Below are 20901 nucleotides of genomic sequence, written 5' to 3' on the forward strand. Positions count from 1 at the left end.
GCTTCCCTGGTGGCACAGTGGTTAAGAATCCGCCTGCCAATGCAGGAGACACGGGTTCGGGCTCTGGTCCGGGAAGATCCCACATGCCGTGGAGCAACTAAGCCCGCGGGCCACAACTATTGAGCCTGTGCTCTAGAGCCCGCGAGCCACAACTACTGAAGCCCACGTGCCTATAGCCCGTGCTCCACAACAAGAGAAGCCACCACAATGAGAAGCCTGCGCACTGCAACGAAGAGTAGCCCCCCGCTCTCTGCAACTAGAGAAAGCCCACGCGCAACAATAAAGACCCAACGCAGCCAAAAATAAATTAAAAATAAATAAATAAAAATAAAAAGGGCAGCCATAAAAAGTAAGAAGTAATGTCTGGAAGCCCTCAGGAAATATCAGCAACTGAAGGACCAGATTAAATAGTGAGGGGTGGCATTCTGAATAAAGACACTCTTAAAAAATGGAATACTACTCAGCAATGGAAAGGCGTGAACATTGACACACACTACAATATAGACTGCTAGCCAGACAGAAAAGAGTGCATACTGTATGATTCCATTTTTAGACAAAATGAAACTATAGTGATAGAAATCAAAATGGTAGTTACTCTTGGGTAATAGGGACCCTGATAAGGACTGGAAAGTGGGTGTGAGGGATCCTTCTGGGATGCTCTATGTCTACTTCTGGGATGTCCTATGTCTTGGTCTGGGTTGTGGTGACAGATACATACATGTGTAAAAACTTATGAAACTCTACACTTAAGATTTGGTATTTTTAAGGTAGGTTTTACCTTTAAAAAATGTGCTGCTCATACCCTCTCCTCTCATCCAAATTTATCCAATACCACTGCTAGTACCACCTATAAATTAATTAGCATGGGCTCACATGCCCACTTGCAAAAGAAGGATGTGAGGGAGGTCAAGTGGAACCATTGTCACCTCAGAAACTTGGGCAGGCATGAAGCATCTCCATGAAGCCTGAGTCAGTCTGAACGTTGTGGGAGAGAAAATGGCCTCACAGACCTGGATGAATTCTTACCTCTGGAATCCACAGGGCACAGCTGACGTGAGCCCATTTAGTCCCTGTCCTGGTGGTCTTCATGGCTCCACCTTTCTTTGGACATAACAGACATTGTGGATGAATGCCCAGGACACAGGAGCGACACAGCCAGCTGCCTTCTGGGACCTTGAGGATGCCGTAGCAGGCCTGGAGGCACGAGGAGGAGAGGGGGGTAATGGTTAGTGTCTTCTCACGGGGTCAATGTCTGCTCCGGTACACAGTCACAGAGTACCCTCCACTTTTAGGAGAAAGAGGCAAATAAGGCCAAACGAGCTCATATCCAGGATTTAGTAATTTTAAAACACTCAAAAAAAAAAAAAGCAACTTCTAGCATCTGTTTTAAGGTCAGCATGTCTGTCTATGAGAATTAACTTTAAGGACGATAGAGTAAGACTAGAAGGAAATACACGCAAAGGTTAGCCCAACTGTTATCTGAGTTTTGTGATTACATATTTTTTGCCTCCGTTTTCTAAAGCTTTCTCAATGATTATGTATTATAATTAGTCAGTCATATACTCACTGAACAACTTCTACATGTCATGCACTGCTGTGATCAAGAAAAAAGTGTTAAGAAATAAGCAGAATGAAACTTCTGAGGAGCAAATGAGCTGATGTTAAAGAGCCTTAACAGTGCCTGCTGCATAAAAAGCACTCTCAGGAAACTGTAGCAGTTACTTGCTTGAGTTGAAGAAAAAGGGACTTACGAATGGATCCTGAATTGAACAGAATATTAGACTAATCACAGTAGTCCATAATGAGTTCCTGAAGCTACTTCAAATTCCTTACAGAATGAAGTCGGACAAATAAATAAATGAATTACTACTGGAGGTGCGAGGAGGGAGATTAGTTTGGAAATATTTTAGATTTCCTTTTCACTATCTCTAATTTCGCCCATCCTTCCCCCCTTACTGCTCTACTCTCACCATTAGAGACTATAGCTGGGGGTCACCTGGCTCCCCATGTGGCCTAGCATACCTTCACTACTGACTGATTCACCACCGCAGCTTCAAAGTCTGTGCCTGCCCCAGAAAGTTCACCCACACCTCAGATTCCAGTTCCAATAGTCACCATCATGTTACCCCCGCAACTGGCCCCCTTTCCAAACTCTCTCTATCCATATCACCACCATGCTTCGCAGCTTCCAGATCCAAATTCCTTGACTCTTATTATCCACTTTCCTTCATCTACTGTCCCTTGGGCTTGCTACTAATCCCTACGGAGTGGTCACTAGACTCTGACCTTCCTCTCCATCCCCACCACAACTGCTCCAAACAAGTCCTCATTCACGTCATGCCTGGATTGATTTATTTCTAAATTCTCTTCCTCTCCCCTCATACCTTCAATCATTCTTCTATTTGGCTGCCATATTCTTCTTACTAAAACAAAGACTTCATACCATTGCACAGCAATAAACCCTCTAAAAACCCCTTCTGCTCCCACCCCCAACCCCATCTAAAACCAGGGGCCTACTTCTTGAGATGTGTTTTGTAAGGCCAACAAGCTAAGAATGGTTTCCATATTTTTAAAGGGATGTTAAAAGAAAGAAGAATATGTAACAGGGACTATATGTGGTCCTCAAAGTCTAAAATATTTACTATCTGGCCCTTCAAAGAAAAAGCCTGCTGTTCTTCACCTCAATTCTCAGATCACTGTAGCCCCTATGTCTGCTCCACTTCCTGACTCCCACCCTCCACTCAACGTCGTTTCCCTCACCAGGTACTTAGTCGACATCATGTATTCTTCTCTACTTTAACTGTTATGTTTCATCTCCTCAGTGATACTGTAAGGTCACTGGGGGTAGGTCCTTTACCATCAATTTATCTGGAAGGTTCTCTACGCTGAGCTTGAGTAGGTGGTTTGGTAGAACAAATAAATTTCACTCAACAACTGAAGCTGGATTCCAGCTAGGCTGCTGTCACAAAAGCAGGGCATCATTTTATAAGGTCCCTAACCTTCAAAGCTTTTTCTTTCTCTGAGATTCAGAAAGTCTGCAAGGAAATGAAAGCAAGCTTTCTCCCTAAAACAGAGCCTCTTTCAGACCAGCAGAAGAAAAACCAGAAGCTGGTTCTAGCAATACCCTTTATCACCTGGCCATTTTATTGGGTAGAAAATCATTTACTGAGCTCTTCTGTAGACTTATTCCTGGTCATAAGATCATAGAAACTTGTATTTCATTGTAGTGGCTCTCAACTTTTTCTAGACCACAAAATGACGAAGGCTGGACTGCATTTTTTTTAAAAAACTGCACACATGCACGAACATATGTTTTACATATAATTTCAAGGGGTTAATAAATTTAGTGCTAAACATTATATATATGACAGGTATAAAAACTATGAGCATGTACCTTCAGGCAAATTAATTTAGGCCTCAGTTTGAGTGTTCAATACGTGGGCTAAGAAGCAGAAAATGGAATACATTAAGGGCCTTGGAATGGTCCCAATTTTCACAGTTTTTCATGAAAAAATTTAATTGTTAAAATCTAACATCTATTGATGTAAAATAAACCCCTCTTCTAAAGTACTGACCGTAAGTGTATTATAGTCACAGAGGAACAAACAGTTGATATAATATGGTAGTTAAAGAAGAAAAATTATGTTTAATAAATATAATTGTCAACATGTCCCCAATTCTGTTGAGTAAACCAAATCTTCCAAATCATTTAAAGTCACTTTTCAGTCAACAGAGGGAGCTCTAACCTAAGTATCTCTTTAGAATTCAAGTGAACCTACTCACTTCGGAAGAATTCTCTTTTATATGAAACTTTATGTGGCATCAACATCCAGCTTTAACACATACCAGCTTATATTCTGCAAGGCCTGGTCAGGTGTTATTGTCATTTCTTTCTATGTGAGGAAAGGGCACCATTTATTGTCGTTACTGGATATGTTTTCAAAGCAAAATACCTTTAAGGAGAATTTTTATGCTACATTTCATTTTGTTAGTTAAAGAACCTGGAAGTAATTCGTTAATATTTTGTCCCAACTGTGAAGGACAAATACAGAAAATATATACAGATGACCTCAGTACTATTACCTTCAATTCTACTAAAGATCCACAATCATTTATCTGAAAACTCTAGGGTAAGAAACATCAGGAAATTCAGAATTGTTCGTATCTTAGGAAAGTGATACAGTATATACATGGCATATTACCTAACCCCCTAATGGGACCAGGGCAGTGCCATATAATCAAATACATTAATATTTCTCTAACAAAATATATGAGTATTTTGACAAAATGGAATAAAGACTACAAATAGCCTCATACAGGGTGAGTTCTGCTACTGCCCTCAAATCAGTTTTGGTGCCAAACTTAGGTAAAAACTTGTAGTTTTCAGAGCTTTAAAATTTTGGAAATGCATAGAAGGGACTGTGGACCTGTACTGCCAGATATTTAAGTTCATACTTAAGTAGTAAAGATTTTCTCTGTCACTAAAGGTGAGACATAAATGCCAGTAACTGGTAGAGTGAATATAAATTTTCAAAATTCACTCTAAAAGGATACAAGTAAAAGGAAGAAAGAGACCCAACTGATCACAGAATATTCTGAGTACCTTTTAATACAGAGGGTTAGGTTAGGTGGCCCACGGAACTAAAATAAAGTCTTAAGTCCTGGTTTCTCTCTATCTCCTGTATTATCTAATCATTTTAATATTTTTGTAGTCAGGATGATCCTTCTAAATTACAAATCATATCCTTCAGGGTTGACAGGACAAAACCGAAGTTCCTTAGTTTGTCAGAGAAGGCCCTTCACATGTGTCCCTTGTATCCCTCTCTACCCTCACTCTCCATGCATTCCCTACTCGACCCCACCACTCTCCACAGTTCTGAACAGCTCAGAGTTGCCTCTAACATACTTTGCCTACTCTCACTACCCCACCTGAACATGTTCTCCTCTCTGCCTGAACACACGCTGTTTTTTTCTGGCATTTCCCTTTGGCCATTAAGATTCAGCTTGGATGCCACCTTCTGGATGGTATCCCCGACCCCCATCCCTCCCATGCACTTCCACAGCAGCATGGACTTCAATCTACAAAAACACTTGGCATACTATGCTAAATGGGCAGTTTCCTTGTAGACCCTACACCAGATTCTGATCTCCCTGGGGGCAAAGACCATGTCTGCCTCTTCATCACTGTATCTTCAGCATGCAGCACAGTCCTGGAACATGGATGGTGTTGCATACCTATTTGCTAGATAAATTAATGAAATGAATGAAACACACAACAGGTTCAGAAGAGTGAAAAATCACTTAGGGTAAGGGAGTTCAAGAAAGGATTCGAACTAGATCTTGAAAGATATGTAAAGTTTTGTTAGCTGGAGGTGGGAGAAGGCATTTTAAATTGGTGTGGCTGAAACATGAAGACAGGACAGCATCAGGAATATTCATCACTGCCCCACTGAGTAACCTTATTTTGCTAGAGCATAGGGCTTGTGGGGGAAGAAAGGGAAAGAGCTGAAAAGAATGTGGATATCACCATCATCATTACTATTAATTTAAAAAAGTAGTGTGGTAGAGAAAGAATGACAACTAGCTATAAGAGGTTGGGTAAAGTCACTTCACCTCTCCTGGTATTATCTGTAAAATTAAGGAGTGGGATGGTTTTTTACAATCCTAAAATTCTATGATGTTTAAAAATGGAGTAGACCTAGTTTCCTGGAAGTGGTATATTTGGGAGACAGAGGAGGGCTCTGGGTGCCAGGATGAGGAGTTCCGACTTCCAGCTGTAGGAAGTGTAAACTCCCCAAGGTTACTGACCATGGGTGTAACCTGATGAAATAACAGGGACTCCAAGGCAGAGGAGAGACTCCCAGGCAGGTAGCAAGGAGACTCCCCAGGGGACCGTAAAAGTATCGAACAAGGCAATCTCAATGGCATGGGCATGAAGATACACAGTAAAGACCTGGGTTTAGCCCCCTGGAGTAAAGCTAATAAGTCACCTTGGGGATCATAAGAAGTATTATTTCTAAAGGAATTACTGGAGAACAGCCAGGCCAAATCCTTATTTTCACCCTTAAATGCAAGCTGCTACCCAGATATGGGTGCTGGAGATGATCACTGAACTTCAGAAAGGCTGACCGTGGGGAGGTGGCGGTCTCCACTCTCACTAACCTGATGCACACAGATGTTACACTTATCACAGAACACCATATCATTCCCTTCTTCACTGTCTGGAGACCGGCACACATCACAGATCACATCTTCATCATACTCTATGCCTAGCCCTTCCTCTGTCTCAATAGCATGGTTCATATTTTCATGGCAATGGCGTTCCAGGACTTCTACTGTCTTTTCCATAAGATTCTCATCAACTGGCCCACAACCTGCACAGAAATACAAACAATCAATCAACCCATCAGTCAGCTGTCATTCCCAAATCACCTACTGTGAGCCCGGTGCAGGGGTGGGGAGATTCTAAAGGATAAAACCATCTCTTCCCTGATCTAAAACAACCAGATTTTAAAGAATCTTTTACTAGAGCTATTCTAAAATTTACCTATCATCACATATTAGTGTTTGACACATGAAAGGAGAAATACATTTCACCATATTCTTTGTAAGTTATATATACTGACCCTTTCAATTTTCTGTCCAAATCCTAGCCAGTCTCCTCCTAAATCTGTTTCTCTCTCTCTCTCTCTCTCTCTCTCTCTCTCTCTCTGTCTCTTTTTTGTGGCTGCGCCATGAGGCCTGTAGGATCTCAGTTCCCTGACCAGGGATTGAACCTGGAAAGCCCAGAATCCTAACCACTAGGCAACCAGGGAACTCCCCCGAATCTGTTTTCTCTTATTCCCACTGAGGGAGGACTTTCACTGGACTTTGTAATCTTGAACACTTTAGAGTATAATAAAATAATTAGAATCATATAACTATTTGGATATAAATAACAATTCATTCTTAGCAAATTAGTTCCAATGAGCACATCTAATGGTTACACAAGGAAAATTTCATACAAAAAGGTATTAAGCCATAAAAGAAAATTCTAGGTACTGTATATGTGATTATACATATGAAATATTTATTTTTCAAACCTGACTTTTAGAAAATCCAATAATATTTTCTAATGACAAACTATAATATAAAATAAACTTATTAGCATTCATAAAGGTCTAACTGCAAATTCTGAAATTACCTTTTTTGCCTCTTGATTCCTTTTCCTTCTATACTTTTAATTTTTCTTAGCCTTCTATACATAATAACTCAACTAAAAGATTCATATGATGGCTATTGGTAACAACTAAACATTTTTCTTCTTAGGGGGACTGATGATTTTGTGAGAGCACACATATATTTATTCTAACAGCTTATAAACTCAGGAGTACTTCTCAAAGTGATCCAAAACAAATTTATCCAAATATACCACTTCATCTGCAATATAAGATCCTAAGGAACTTTGGAATTCCACATAAACTACCTTTTCAATGTTGTTGCTACTTATGAAACCAAAAACTATTCAGGTAGTATGTTTAATTTTTCCAGCCAAGACAAATCACACTTTTTTTTTCCTGGAGTGAAGGAGTATAGTGTCTGGTTATAAGAGCACTTGGATTCAAATTCCAACTTGACCTCACATTGGTTATATAAGCTTTGACAAGTTATTTACCCTCTTTAGGGCTTAGCTTCCTTATCTATAAAAATAAGGATAATAATACCAAACTCATTGATTTCTTGTGAGGCAGAGATGAGATCATGTTCATACATTGCTTAGTATAGTGACTGGTATGCAGTAAGCACTCAACTTTTAGAATTCCTTAATCTGAACAAAAAACATGCTTAAGATAATATTGTTTTTGAAAGTTTATTTTAAGCTCTTAGAACCTTACTACAATATCATTCACTCTAAAGGAATGCTGGAGATAAGGTAATCATCTTTTTAAAACTCATCCAAGCCTAAATGCAATGTGGTATCCTGGACGGGATCCTGGAACAGAAAAAGGTCATTAGTGGAAAAACTGGTGAAATTCCAATAAAGTCTGGAACTTAGCTAATAGTACTGTACCTGTGCTGGCTTCTTAGCTTTGACAGATGTATCATGGTAAAGTGAGATGTTAACATTAGGCGAAACAAACTGCGTGAGACGTATATGGTAACTGTATTAAAACTACAACTTTTCTTGAAAGCTAAAACTATTTCAAAAATTTTTTTGAAAGCTTATTTAAAAAAAACTCATCCAAAGGGAATTAACTGCAAAATACCAAAGGGACTTTGTTATACGGCAGTGTCATGTTGAAGGCAGCACTGTAATGACTATAGTGTATATGGATGCTGTATGGTTCATAAACACAACTGTACATTGAGCCATCGATCCACTTGATTATGCCCTCACACTCTCATTTTCCCTTTCTGTCAGTCTTTTATTCCCTTCTCTTTGTGGTTCCGACCCTAAATTTTTTTGACCCCTCTCCTTCCTCTTAGAAGGCAGAACAAGAGAAGACATAAAACAAAATGTTTTAAAAAGCAAGGAGTTAGTATTGGTTACTGGCAGAGTAACTATCACCACCATGCCAAACTGGATTTAGTATAATTTTAATTTTGTATTCACATGCATTCAGATACCAACCTCAAAAGAAAGAAAGAAAAAAAGGGGAAGAAAAGGAAAACCACTGATCCTTGTTGTACTAACAATGAACAAATGTGATTCAAACAAAAACAAAATCAAATGTATCCTTTACCATATCTCATACAGAGAGTTAAAAACCACCCAGTTTCACAGGACCACTTGGACCTAAACACTGTTTAGACTGAAAACAGGTCAAAAAGAACTCTGTGTAAGTATAAGGTGAGTTTCCTTTCAGCCTAGGATTTCTGAGCATTGCCGGTATGGTACTGTATGGCACACGTTTACTTTAAAATTACTACTATGTTTACTACGAGGTTTTTTATTTGCTTGCTTTTGCTTCATTCTATTCTATTTTTTGAGAGTAGCATGACAACTCTAGAACTCACTGTAGGTAGCTAAGAACTGCTTTGGGGATGTTTTACCCTAGGCCTGCCATTCTTCTTCCAGGCAGCAAAATACAAGTCCTACATTAAGGCATCCTGGTCACATCAACCTGTCAGTTGCAGTGGTACTGCCTAATGCTGAAGTTGCAGTTTCTCTCCATCAGGTGGAGATGTCAGAGGTGCCACTACCCTTGGCCCTGCTCACTGATCATGGTACTTTTCAGGGCCGAACGAGCAACCAGTCTCAGAATCCTTCTCAACCAGAAGTCCAATCAGCCATGACCAATCTCACACTCAGAACTGGGAAATGGCCTTGTGAAACCTACATGCCATCCCTGATCTGTGATATTCACCATGAACAAGGAAAGACAAGGTCAGATTTAAATGTTACTGCTCTACTTCAATATATTTATGCATTTCAGGAAATGCCTCATTAAGATTAAGATTAAAGAGAAAAATAAATGAAGAGCCCAGAAAAGAAAGGAAGCCACAAAATGAAAGCAAGTTAAAATGGTCCTGACACCTTTTTTAAAAAATCACAAATCAAGTCAAGGAACAAGTTACTTGTGAGGAAACAACTTACCCATTTCTGCGAGGTCTTCATTGAGTTCCTGGAGCCAGAAGATGTCCATGTCATCTAGGTCATAGCGGCACACAGATGCCGCCAGCTCCATGATGTTGATGTAGCCAGGCTCTGCAGTCTCTGGGCTGGAGCAGTGGATGTACTTCCGGGGTCGGATAAATAGGACCTCCTTTACCTTGTCGGCTACAATCCTAGAAAAGCAAAAGAAAGACACTGATAACAATCAACAAATGACAGATTCCAGGCACTGACTGGATGGGCCCAACAGCACTCAGGCCATACATTGGAGCTGAATGTTCTCCCTTCCCACCCTGGAGAAATCCCCTGCTCCGCCAAATGAGAGGCATGACAGATCCGTTTCTAGAAAGTAAATGGTTGTACAAATCCAGCGTTGTTATTTGCTGTGAATACTCTGACTGCTAATAAAATGTTTCATTTACGCTTTTGGTTCCTAGGCCCTTACTACCATTCCTTCTAATAAAATATTGCATTGTGCGTTCTTGGTGCAATGGCCACCACATTTATTTAGAAGGGGAACCAGAAGAAGGGGTGATACCTGTACAAAGGCACAGCCGGATTACATACCAAAGATATATTTTAGCTAAACTCATGATTTTCTACCATGGAGGCCATACTGGATGGTGGTAAAGAGTATAGGCTATAGACTCACACAAACCTGTCTTTTACTGCCACTCACTCGCATGGCGATCTTGGGCAATTACTTAATGTCTACAAAGTTCAGTTTTCTCAGCTAAAAAGGACGATAATCATAAATTATGATATAATAGTATCAAACTTATAGGGTTATTATGACGATTATATGAAATAAAATACGTAAAGTGCTTAGTAAAGTGTATAGTAAAAAACAGATGATCAATAATGCCAGTGTTGGGCTGCCCTGGTGGCACGGTGGTTGAGAGTCCGCCTGCTCGTGCAGGGGACACGGGTTCATGCCCCAGTCCGGGAAGATCCCACATGCCACGGAGCGGCTGGGCCCGTGAGCCATGGCCGCTGAGCCTGTGCGTCCAGAGCCTGTGCTCCACAATGGGAGAGGCCACAACAGAGAGAGGCCCGTGTACAGCAAAAAAATAAATAAATAAATAAATAAATAATAATGCCAGTGTTATTTTTATATCTCTTATTATTTTTACTATTTAGGTAGATGAGTTAAAGCCAAGAGGCCATGGATTTATACAAACTTAAGCCATTTCCCAACCATACATGATAGTGACTATAAGTCTGAGTCAGGAAAACACAATGGGATGAAAGATTTCCGTTCTTCCACCAAATCATCTAGCAGGCCTAAGCAAACTCATTATTTTCCCAAACCCCTCCTGAAACTTAAGAGCCCAAGGCAAGGAAACCAAGCAAAGGAAGGAACAGAAATTTCTCATACCAATGACTCGTTCTACAATGAATGTTCTAGATAGTACATGAAGCATCAGAAAACGTAACCAAGACGAAATCTGAATTATTAGTCCCTAGAAATTTTAAAGAACAGGGTAGGCCATCTAAAAAAGAGAGAAAGGGGGTAATCCAAGAGGAAATCAAAAAATACCTAGAAACAAATGACAATGAAAACACGACAACCCAAAACCTATGGGATGCAGCAAAAGCAGTGCTAAGACAGAAGTTTACAGCAATACAATTCTACCTCAAGAAACAAGAAACATCTCAAATAAACAACCTAACCTTACACCTAAAGAAATGAGAGAAAGAAGAACAAAACTTCCCCAAAGTTAGCAGAAGGAAAGAAATCATAAAGATCAGATCAGAAACAAATGAAAAAGAAATGAAGGAAACAATACCTAAGATCAATAAAATTAAAAGCTGGTTCTTTGAGAAGATAAACAAAATTGATAAACCATTAGCCAGACTCATCAAGAAAAAAGGGAAAGGACTCAAATCAGTAGAATTAGAAATGAAAAGGGAGAAGTAACAACTGACACTGCAGAAATACAAAGGATCATGACAGATTACTACAAGCAACTCTATGCCAATAAAATGGACAACCTGGAAGAAATGCACACATTCTTAGAAAAGCACAACCTTCTGAGACTGAACCAGGAAGAAATAGAAAATATAAACAGACCGATCACAAGCACTGAAATTGAGACTGTGATTAAAAATCTTCCAACAAACAAAAGCCCCGGACCAGATGGCTTCACAGGTCAATTCTGGCAAACATTTAGAGAAGAGCTAACACCTATCCTTCTCAAACTCTTCCAAAATATAGCAGAGGGAGGAACACTCCCAAACTCATTCTACGAGGCTACCATCACTCTGATACCAAAACCAAAGACATCATAAAGAAAGAAAACTACAGGCCAATATCACTGATGAACAGAGATGCAAAAATCTTCAACAAAATACTAGAAAACAGAATCCAACAGCACATTAAAAGGATCATAACATATATATGGAATCTAAAAAAAGAAAAAGAAAGAAAAAAGGTTCTGAAGGACCTAGGGGCAGGACAGGAATAAAGATGCAGACGTAGAAAATGGATGTGAGGACATGGGGAAGGGGAAGGGTAAGCTGGGATGAAGTGAGAGAGTGGCATAGACTTACGTATACTACCAAATGTAAAACAGATAGCTAGTAGGAAGTAGCCGTATAGCACAGGGAGATCAGCTCAGTGCTCTGTGACCCCCTAGAGGGGTGGGATAGGGAGGGTGGAAGAAAGATTCAAGAGGGAGGAGATATGGGGATATATGTATTTGTATAGCTGATTCACTTTGTTATAAAACAGAAACTAACACACCATTGTAAAGCAATTATACTCCAATAAAGATGTTAAAAAATTATTAATAAAAAAGAGAGAAAGGGACTTCCCTGGTGGCGCAGTGGTTAAGAATCCGCCTGCCAATGCAGGGGACACGGGTTCGAGCCCTGGTCTGGGAAGATCCCACATGCCGTGGAGCAACTAAGCCCGTGTGCCACATCTACAAAAAAAACCTAGAGCCTGTGGTCCGCAACAAAGAGAAGCCACCACAATGAGAAGCCCGCGCACCACAATGAAGAGTCGCTCTAGCTCTCTGCAACTAGAGAAAGCCCACGTGCAGCAGTGAAGACCCAACGCAGCCAAAAATAAATAAATAAATAAATAAATAAAAAATAAAAAAGAGAGAAAGAAATAGATATATGTGTCATCATAAAATGATGAAAATTGTTTCTCTGGAAGGCTTCTGGAGCTTCTAGAGTTACTATGTATGTACAAGGATTCATAAACATAAATGTATTCATAAGAATACACATAAATATATACAGAAGCATAGTCCACCCTGTAATTTTAGATTGAATATTTCCTCCTAAGCATTCTTCCAAAAGCTTATGATTCCAAATAATGCATGTGGAATAAAGTTAATAACTACACACATTTGCATATTTTAATTTTTCTACCATATGGAGTTTTAAAAAGCCAACAACAACAAAGTATTTGAGGAAAAAAGTGGAACTCTAAATATTAATTGAAGCTAAAAATTTGGGAACTGCTATCAGAGGCCTGCTTCCAACTGAAATGAACCCAACCGAAAAGGACAAGACATGCATATGAATTCTCCAGAGACTATGAGATTAAATATGCTGCACTTTTTGGTGCATGGCTTATGAGGTAATTATAGAATATCTAAGTTTTTTCAAGATTTATCTTTTTCTAAAAGGAAGAATATTTTGCTTATTCATCTTAATTGCCTCAAATTTTATGTAGAACAAGGCAGACTATAAATGTTCTTGATTTAAACTAATATATTTATTAAGCTTCTGGAAGAAAACAAAGGGGAATATCTTTATAACCTCGGGATAGACAAAGATTTTTTAAATAAGACACAAAAGCCATTAACCTCCAAGACTGAAAAACGTGTTTATCAACAATGTATAATAAACTTTTACAAATCAATTAGAAAACAACAGAGAAGTCAATTAAAAACTGGGCAAAAAACCTGAATAGACACTTCACAAATAAGGCTATCCAGATGGCGGTTCTCGACCTCATGAGTTAACATGGAAATGCAAACTGAAATCATAATCACCATTACCTGCCAGAATGGCTAAACTTGAAAAGACTGATTAAAAATTGAAGATACTAAGTGCTTGTAAAGAAATGGAGCAAATCGACCACTGCTGCTGGGAGTGTGAATTGGTACAATCATTTTGGCAAACTATTTGGCAGCAGATATTATGGCTGAACATGTGCATACCTATGACCTAGCAAAGCCACTCCTAGGAATATACTTAACAAAAAAGTACACATATGTATCCTAAAAGATGTATAAAAATGTCCGTATTAGGATTTTTCATAATAGCTGAAAACTGAAAGCAACCCAAATATCTATCAAAAGCAGAATGGATAAATAAAATGTGGTATATCACACAATGGAATATGACACAGAAGTGAAACTTAATGAAATGCTCCATGTAATAGCATGGATGAATCTCACAACCATAATGATGAACAAAACAATCCAGTCTCAGTATGAAGGTTAAAAACTGGCAAAGCTGTCACCTATGGTGAAGGAAGTCAGTGGGGAGGAGCAGAAGGAGGGCTTCTGGGGTGCTGGTAATGTTCTCTTTCTTGATCTGGGTGCCAGTTAAGCAAGTGTATTTAATTCATGACAACTGAGTTATACATTAGTTATCTTTCTGTGTGTATATTATATTTCAATGCAAAATTTATAACAATGATGATGTTATCTCACTCATCTTTCATATGTATCTTGAACTAAAGGTCTGAATCTAAGGACTGAGCCTACGACAATAAAAAAAATTATAGGCCGAAACAGTAATACCAAAGGCAAGGAAATGCATGGGTAAAGGGTGGTTAATACACACTCACAAGGAGAAATTCTTATAACGATAGAGGGAAGGTCTATGAGAATAAATGAAAAAATATTCCTTTGGGGTTTTGTAAAATGCAGCTTTAACATCTTCAAGTACACATAACACTGCTATAGCTGGACGAAATCCCAGGATCATCCCTCAGTGATTTTCTTCTCTGGCCACTATACACTTGGTAGAGGGACACTCTTTGAATTGTCACCAGACCACTGAACAAATCAGCAAAAGCTCACAAGCCTAGAGATAAGAGCAATTTTGTTAGAGTAATGTAGTAAGTGCAGTTTTCAATTTGGATGCTTGAGTGTAAACGAATGCTGTAGTAACTTTCTGGATGACTGATTTTGGTGAAAAGACCCACAACCACACCTGCTTAGCCTCATAGAAAGAAAGCCTATCCACCTGCTTCTCAGGGTAGGTCAGCTACCTCTAGCCCATGTGAACACTCCTGTTGACACTGAGGAGGCAAAAAAAAGAAGCTGCAACCACTCTAAGCCGACCTACAGCCTCTTCCAGTGTCTTATGCACAGTGAGTCCTCAGTGTGTCTTCAGTTGATCTAAATATTTAACAGGTAGAGACTATGCTTCATTTCCTAATGAGTGGATCAGAATCATCTGTGAATAGCACAGAAATTGCACAAATACCACAACATCATGGATTTTTTTAAAGGCTTGAAATAAGTGCCTTAAAAGCTAACTAAACAGGAGGCCCTTATAATAATATCTCTAGGAGTAGTTTCCCAAGATGCCCCTTGTTAATCTTGCCACTCTGCTTCTCTACAAGACTCCATGCCTCATTTATGAAACAAAAGACAATTACAACCTCTGTGACAGATGGTATTTTAAAAATTCCACACGCTCTTCTACAATGTGACTCTCCCACTGCCCCATCAAGTGGTGAAGTCTATTTCTCCTCCTTTTGAATCAGGAAGGGCATGTGACTGTTTCCACCAATAGGATACAGCAGAAGTGACGCTATGAGAATTGCAAGGCTGAGTCATAAAAGGGAAAACAGCTTCATCTTTTTGCTGGAACATGTGCATGTGGACCCCTGTGTCTGAGGCCTGTAGAGAGTCTGCCTATGCTGAGGTTGTCATGCTATGAGGAAGCCAAACCAAATGGAGAGGCCATGTGCAATCTTTATGTCATCCCAGCCCAGGTGGCAGACACGTTAGTGAAAGCCTTTAGATGATTCCAGCCCCCAGCTGCTGAGTCACCCCCAAACTTCCAAGTCTTCCCAGATGAGGCCCTAGACATAGTAGAACAGAGACTAGCCATCCCCACTGTGCCCTGTCTGAATTCCTGACCCACAGAACCTATAAGTATAAAAACATGGTTGCTTGGTGCTAAGTTTGGGGGCAACAGTAACTGGAAAAACAATTTACACAGCAATAGTAACTGGAAAAGCTACCAAAAGACTGCTTTAAACTTTAAATAAGATAAATGTGTGTATAAAAGTGCTCTTTATTGATTCTCATAATTGAAAGCAAAATGGTAGACTGCTGCTGCCTAAAATGGAATGGGAAAGGAGGTGTGTGAAGAGTGGGGCAAGGAGAGTGGGGGAGGTGAGAGAAGCATGATGATAAAATATAGCAGTGGGAGGCAGGCTTGTGCTCCCATTTATCACTAGGGGCCATTCTTCCTTTGACTTACTATATGAAATCTGATATATTTTGAAAAGTAGAACCAAGGGGATCTCCTTTGATACTGAATATGGGGTATGAGGCAATGAAGAATCAAAGATGACTCTAGGAATTTTGGCCTGAAAGACTGAACAGGAAGAATGAATCTGCTATTAGTTAAACGTAGAAAATTACAGGTGGAACTAGTTTGGGAAGAACATCACTAGTTCAGTTTGGGACACTTTAAGTCTGAGATGTCTATTGGACATCCAAGTGGAAACATTGCATTGGTGGTTAAATATTTGAGTCGGGAGTTTAGTGAAGACAGTACTGCTCTCCATAACCCAGTTAGTCCAACATTTACATTCCAAGGAGAACTAGGCCTCTCTGGATACCTAATCATCCTCTCTTCCAGTATCACTAATGACTCAGAAGTATATGATAATATATTGTTAAGTGAGAAAAGCAAGTTACAGAATGTTCCCATTTATTTGTACATACATATGTACATGTTGTATAAGCATATACATTATACAGTTAATATTTGTATTCTGATTATTTTTGTTTTTACAGTAAGTCAATAATTCATCTACAATTTAAAAATCATATACACATACATGATAAATATAACATTAACCACTTATGTGTAATATAACTTATAATGCATGCTTCCTTTTAACCAAACATGAAGCATTGCCTTCCTTCCATTGGAACCTTACTGTGAAAGAAACGGATTTAAATATACAAATGAACACAAAACAAAACAAAAACTATCTGAAACTTGTTTATCATTGATGAGCATCAAAATCAGCCACGGTCTACCTAAAAAACATGAAATGGGGCTAACATCATCTTTATTTGTTGAACTTACTTCAAAAAATTCCTTGTGGTAATGAAAAGGCTTATTTAAACAGCTGTAACTTACAGCGCAAGCTGGCTCCATTTCAGAATTCTCTGTACCCCTCCCCTCAATCACCACGTATATGCACTACACTACCCTAAACTAAGGGACAAAAGAATAGCAGAAAGGATAATGGAACAGAGAGGAAAACCTAACCTGAAAGCTGGAACAAAAACTCTAAAAGGATTTGCTGCACCTACTCTGTTGTATCTTTTTTCACCCCTTTTCAGTTTTAGCACCCAAGAATCAGGTCAATTAATTTATATACATCCAAAATTACTTCTGTAAGTTCATTAGGAAATAAAATTCTGAAGCATTTTGACAATCTTGTGAATTAGGTAATAAATAAAAAGCAAGTGCTTAGTTTTACTAGTATTTAAGTTTCTCTAGCTGAATGATTAATCCATCTGTAGGCAATAAGACAAGTAACTCAAATACAAACATTACAAATATTACTATTGTGATGGATTGAAGGTAGTCATAAATCCTTTGATAGTCCTTCTGTTGAGAGGTAGGGCCTATTTCCCTCCCCTTCAGTCTGGGAGCTCTCTGCAACTGCTCTAATAAAATATGGTAGAAGTAATACTGTGACATTTTCTGAGCACAGGCCTTAAGACTGGCACCTTCTTTTTTTTTTTTAACCAAAATTATAATTATTATAATTGCGGGATTATCACACATAAATTCATTTATATTTACTGTAGAAGAAACTGCACATTTTCAAGACTGCTTTGAATTCAGCTAAATTTGGTAACAAAATGTTGTTACCTAAAATGAGTGTCAATATTCCTTTGATCTCAACTACAGAGTCAAGTAATCCCCTAGGGAAAACAGACTGAAGTTCAATGCTTACACATAAAAAATTCAGGGGATTTGGGCTTTGAAGAGTATGAGGTTTTTGTTGTCTTGACTAGTGCTTCTAGATTTTTAGTAAGACTTTTCCATTCTCTACTTTCTCTTTATGTTTGATATACAATCTAATGCTTGTGAGTATTTTCAAAGCTTTGGTAGTTTTAAATTTCTTGTAAATCTGATAATCAAACTTCATTTACATTGATTTCTTAGAAAAAAAATTCTATCCAGGTTCAAGCACAACAGTAAAAATGAGCTAGTAACAGTCTTTTTTGCCATAATATTTGACTTTGCATATTATTTAAAAATTATATAGCTTCCAAAAAGAATGGCACCCTTATTTCCTCCTTTGCTCCCAAAAGAAGTTAGCTAAACATCTAGATTTTCATAAATTGCAAAAAATGAGGCACAGAAGCTAATTATGCTTAAAAAACAGTATGTAAATAATTTATCTGGCTTATACCAACATTTTCATATTCTGGATCTGACAGTTTTGTGTAAGCAGTAAAGTTAGTGTTGTCTCTTCCTGATGAATGTAGAATTAAAAAAAATTTTTTTAAATGTCATTTATTTAAAAAAATGTCATCTATTAAGTAGACTAAAAATGAGAGGTAGGGTGGGAAGGAAAAGCAGGAGTTGATGACACAAGAGTCTAGGCTGACTCTCAGTTTCCTTTTTGATAATTTTTAAAAAACACGGAATTCCTTCTCTACTTTGTGTTGCCTGAGAACCACTATGGTTTGGTAAAGTCTATAACAGTAATTACATTTAATCACCACGAGTACATTTGTTTTAAGCCTATAAATACTATGTTAGTAACACTAAATTATCTCCATTGGCTTATTTGTAAAAAGAAAAATATATATTTATATTCTTACAAGGTTAACACTGAGGGCTGAGGAAAGGGAATGAGAAGCAGTGTTTAATCACAGTTTCTCTGGACTCAATAACCAGACTGGGGTCTTGCTCAAGCCACCTGGTCAAGCAGTGTCTGAGGAAGAGTCATAGGAGGCAGAGATGATGAAATGGCCACTGCTGGAGTGGCACCTTCCACTTCTCATCACTTAGAAAACTCACTCTTGGAGCCCAGAGCTGCCAGGTAAGAAGTCAGAGTATCCTGACCATGTGGATAGGTCCTAAGACTAAATGGGAATCTGGGTAGTACAGATCATAGCATCAACTACAGGGTTACAGTGGTGAGTAAAAGCAGTAAGGTTCTGGGACTTCCCTGGTGGCACAGCAGTTAAGACTCTGAGCTCCCAATGCAAGGGGCCTGGGTTCGATTCATGGTCAGGAAACTAGATCCCACATGCATGCCACAAGTAAGAGTTCACATGCCACAACTAAGGAGCCAGTGAGCTGCAACTAAAGGAGCCTGCAAGCCACAACTAAGGAGCCCACCTGTCAAACCTAAGGAGCCCACATGCCGCAACCAAGGAGCCCACCTGCCAGAACTAAGACCAGGCACAACCAAAATAAATTAATAAATCAATAATCAGTAAGGTTCCTCTGAGACTGAACCAGGAAGAAAGAGAAAATATAAACAGACCAATCACAAGCACTGAAATTGAGACTGTGATTAAAAATCTTCCAACAAACAAAAGCCCAGGGCCAGATGGATTCACAGGCGAATTCTGTCAAACATTTAGAGAAGACCTAACACCTATCCTTCTCAAACTCTTCCAAAATATAGCAGAGGGAGGAACTCCCAAACTCATTCTACGAGGCCACCATCACCCTGATACCAAAACCAGACAAAGATGTCACAAAGAAAGAAAACTACAGGCCAATATCACTGATGAACAGAGATGTAAAAATCCTCAACAAAATACTAGAAAAGAGAATCCAACAGCACAAGGATTAATCTCCAAAATATACAAACAGCTCATGCAGCTCAATATCAAAAAAACAAACAAACAAGCCAATCCAAAAATGGGCAGAACACCTAACTAGACATTTCTCCAAAGAAGATATACAGACTGCCAACAAACACATGAAAGGATGCTCAACATCACTAATCATTAGAGAAATGAAATAAAAACTCCAGTGAGGTATCACCTCACACCGGTCAGAATGGCCATCATCAAAACATCTACAAACAATAAATGCTGGAGAGGGTGTGGAGAAAAGGGAACACTCTTGCACTGCTGGTGGGAATGTGAATTGGTACAGCCACTATGGAGAACAGTATGGAAGTTCCTTAAAAAACTACAAATAGAACTACCATATGACCCAGCAATCCCACTACTGGGCATATACCCTGAGAAAAACATAATTCATAAAGAGTCATGTACCACAATGTTCACTGCACCTCTACTTACAAGAGCCAAGACATGGAAGCAACCTAAGTGTCCATCAACAGATGAATGGATAAAGAAGATGTGGCACATATATACAATGGCATATTACTCAGCCATAAAAATAAATGAAATTGAGTTATTTGTAGTGAGGTGGATGGACCTAGAGTTTGTCATACAGAGTGAAGTAAGTCAGAAAGAGAAAAACAAATACTATATACTAACACATATATGGAATCTAAGAAAAAAAATATGGTTCTGAAGAATGTAGGGGCAGGACAGGAATAAAGACGCAGATGTAGAGAATGGACTTGAGCACACGGGAAGGGAGAAGGGTAAGCTGGGATGAAGTGAGAGAGTGGCATTGACATATATACACTACTAAATGTAAAACAGATAGCTAGTGGGAAGCAGCTGCATCGCACAGGGAAATCAGCTCGGTGCTTTGTGACCACCTAGAGGGGTGGGATAGGGAGGGTGGGAGGGAGACACAAGAGGGAGGGGGATATGGGGATATATGTATATGTATAGCTGATTCACTTTTTTATACAGCAGAGACTAACACACCAGTGTTAAAGCAATTATACTCCAATAAAAATGTTAAAAAAGAAATCAGTAAGGTTCTTGTGCTCATGTAGCTTTGAGTTCGTAATACCACTACCAAGGAGTAACACAGAAATGCTAATGTGTTCACCAAACCCTGTTTCTTTTTCTATCTAGGCACATAGCAAGACTGCATTCCCCAGTATCCTTTGCAGTTAGGTGGGCCATGTGAATGAGTTCTGGCTAATGGCGTATGTGTGGATAATCCACTTCAAA

At 39.0% G+C, this 20901-nt stretch overlaps 1 protein-coding gene across 4 annotated transcripts in view; it reads right to left on the reverse strand.

Annotated features, from left to right (window-relative positions):
• The window catches only part of JADE3 (jade family PHD finger 3), a 142538-nt gene that overhangs the window by 21898 nt on the left and 99739 nt on the right, over window positions 1-20901 (reverse strand). For all 4 annotated transcript variants that reach the window (XM_024743542.1, XM_024743543.1, XM_024743544.1 and 1 more), the window contains 3 exons: window positions 9578-9768; window positions 6163-6374; window positions 1027-1194 (listed from right to left, as the gene is read on the reverse strand). In XM_024743542.1, the coding sequence (XP_024599310.1) occupies window positions 1027-1194; window positions 6163-6374; window positions 9578-9768 (571 nt within the window). The remainder of the gene's footprint in view (window positions 1-1026; window positions 1195-6162; window positions 6375-9577; window positions 9769-20901) is intronic.

The sequence above is a fragment of the Neophocaena asiaeorientalis genome, unplaced genomic scaffold (assembly GCF_003031525.2).
Source record: "Neophocaena asiaeorientalis asiaeorientalis breed wild unplaced genomic scaffold, Neophocaena_asiaeorientalis_V1.1 scaffold243, whole genome shotgun sequence".
Classification (NCBI taxonomy): Eukaryota; Metazoa; Chordata; class Mammalia; order Artiodactyla; family Phocoenidae; genus Neophocaena; species Neophocaena asiaeorientalis.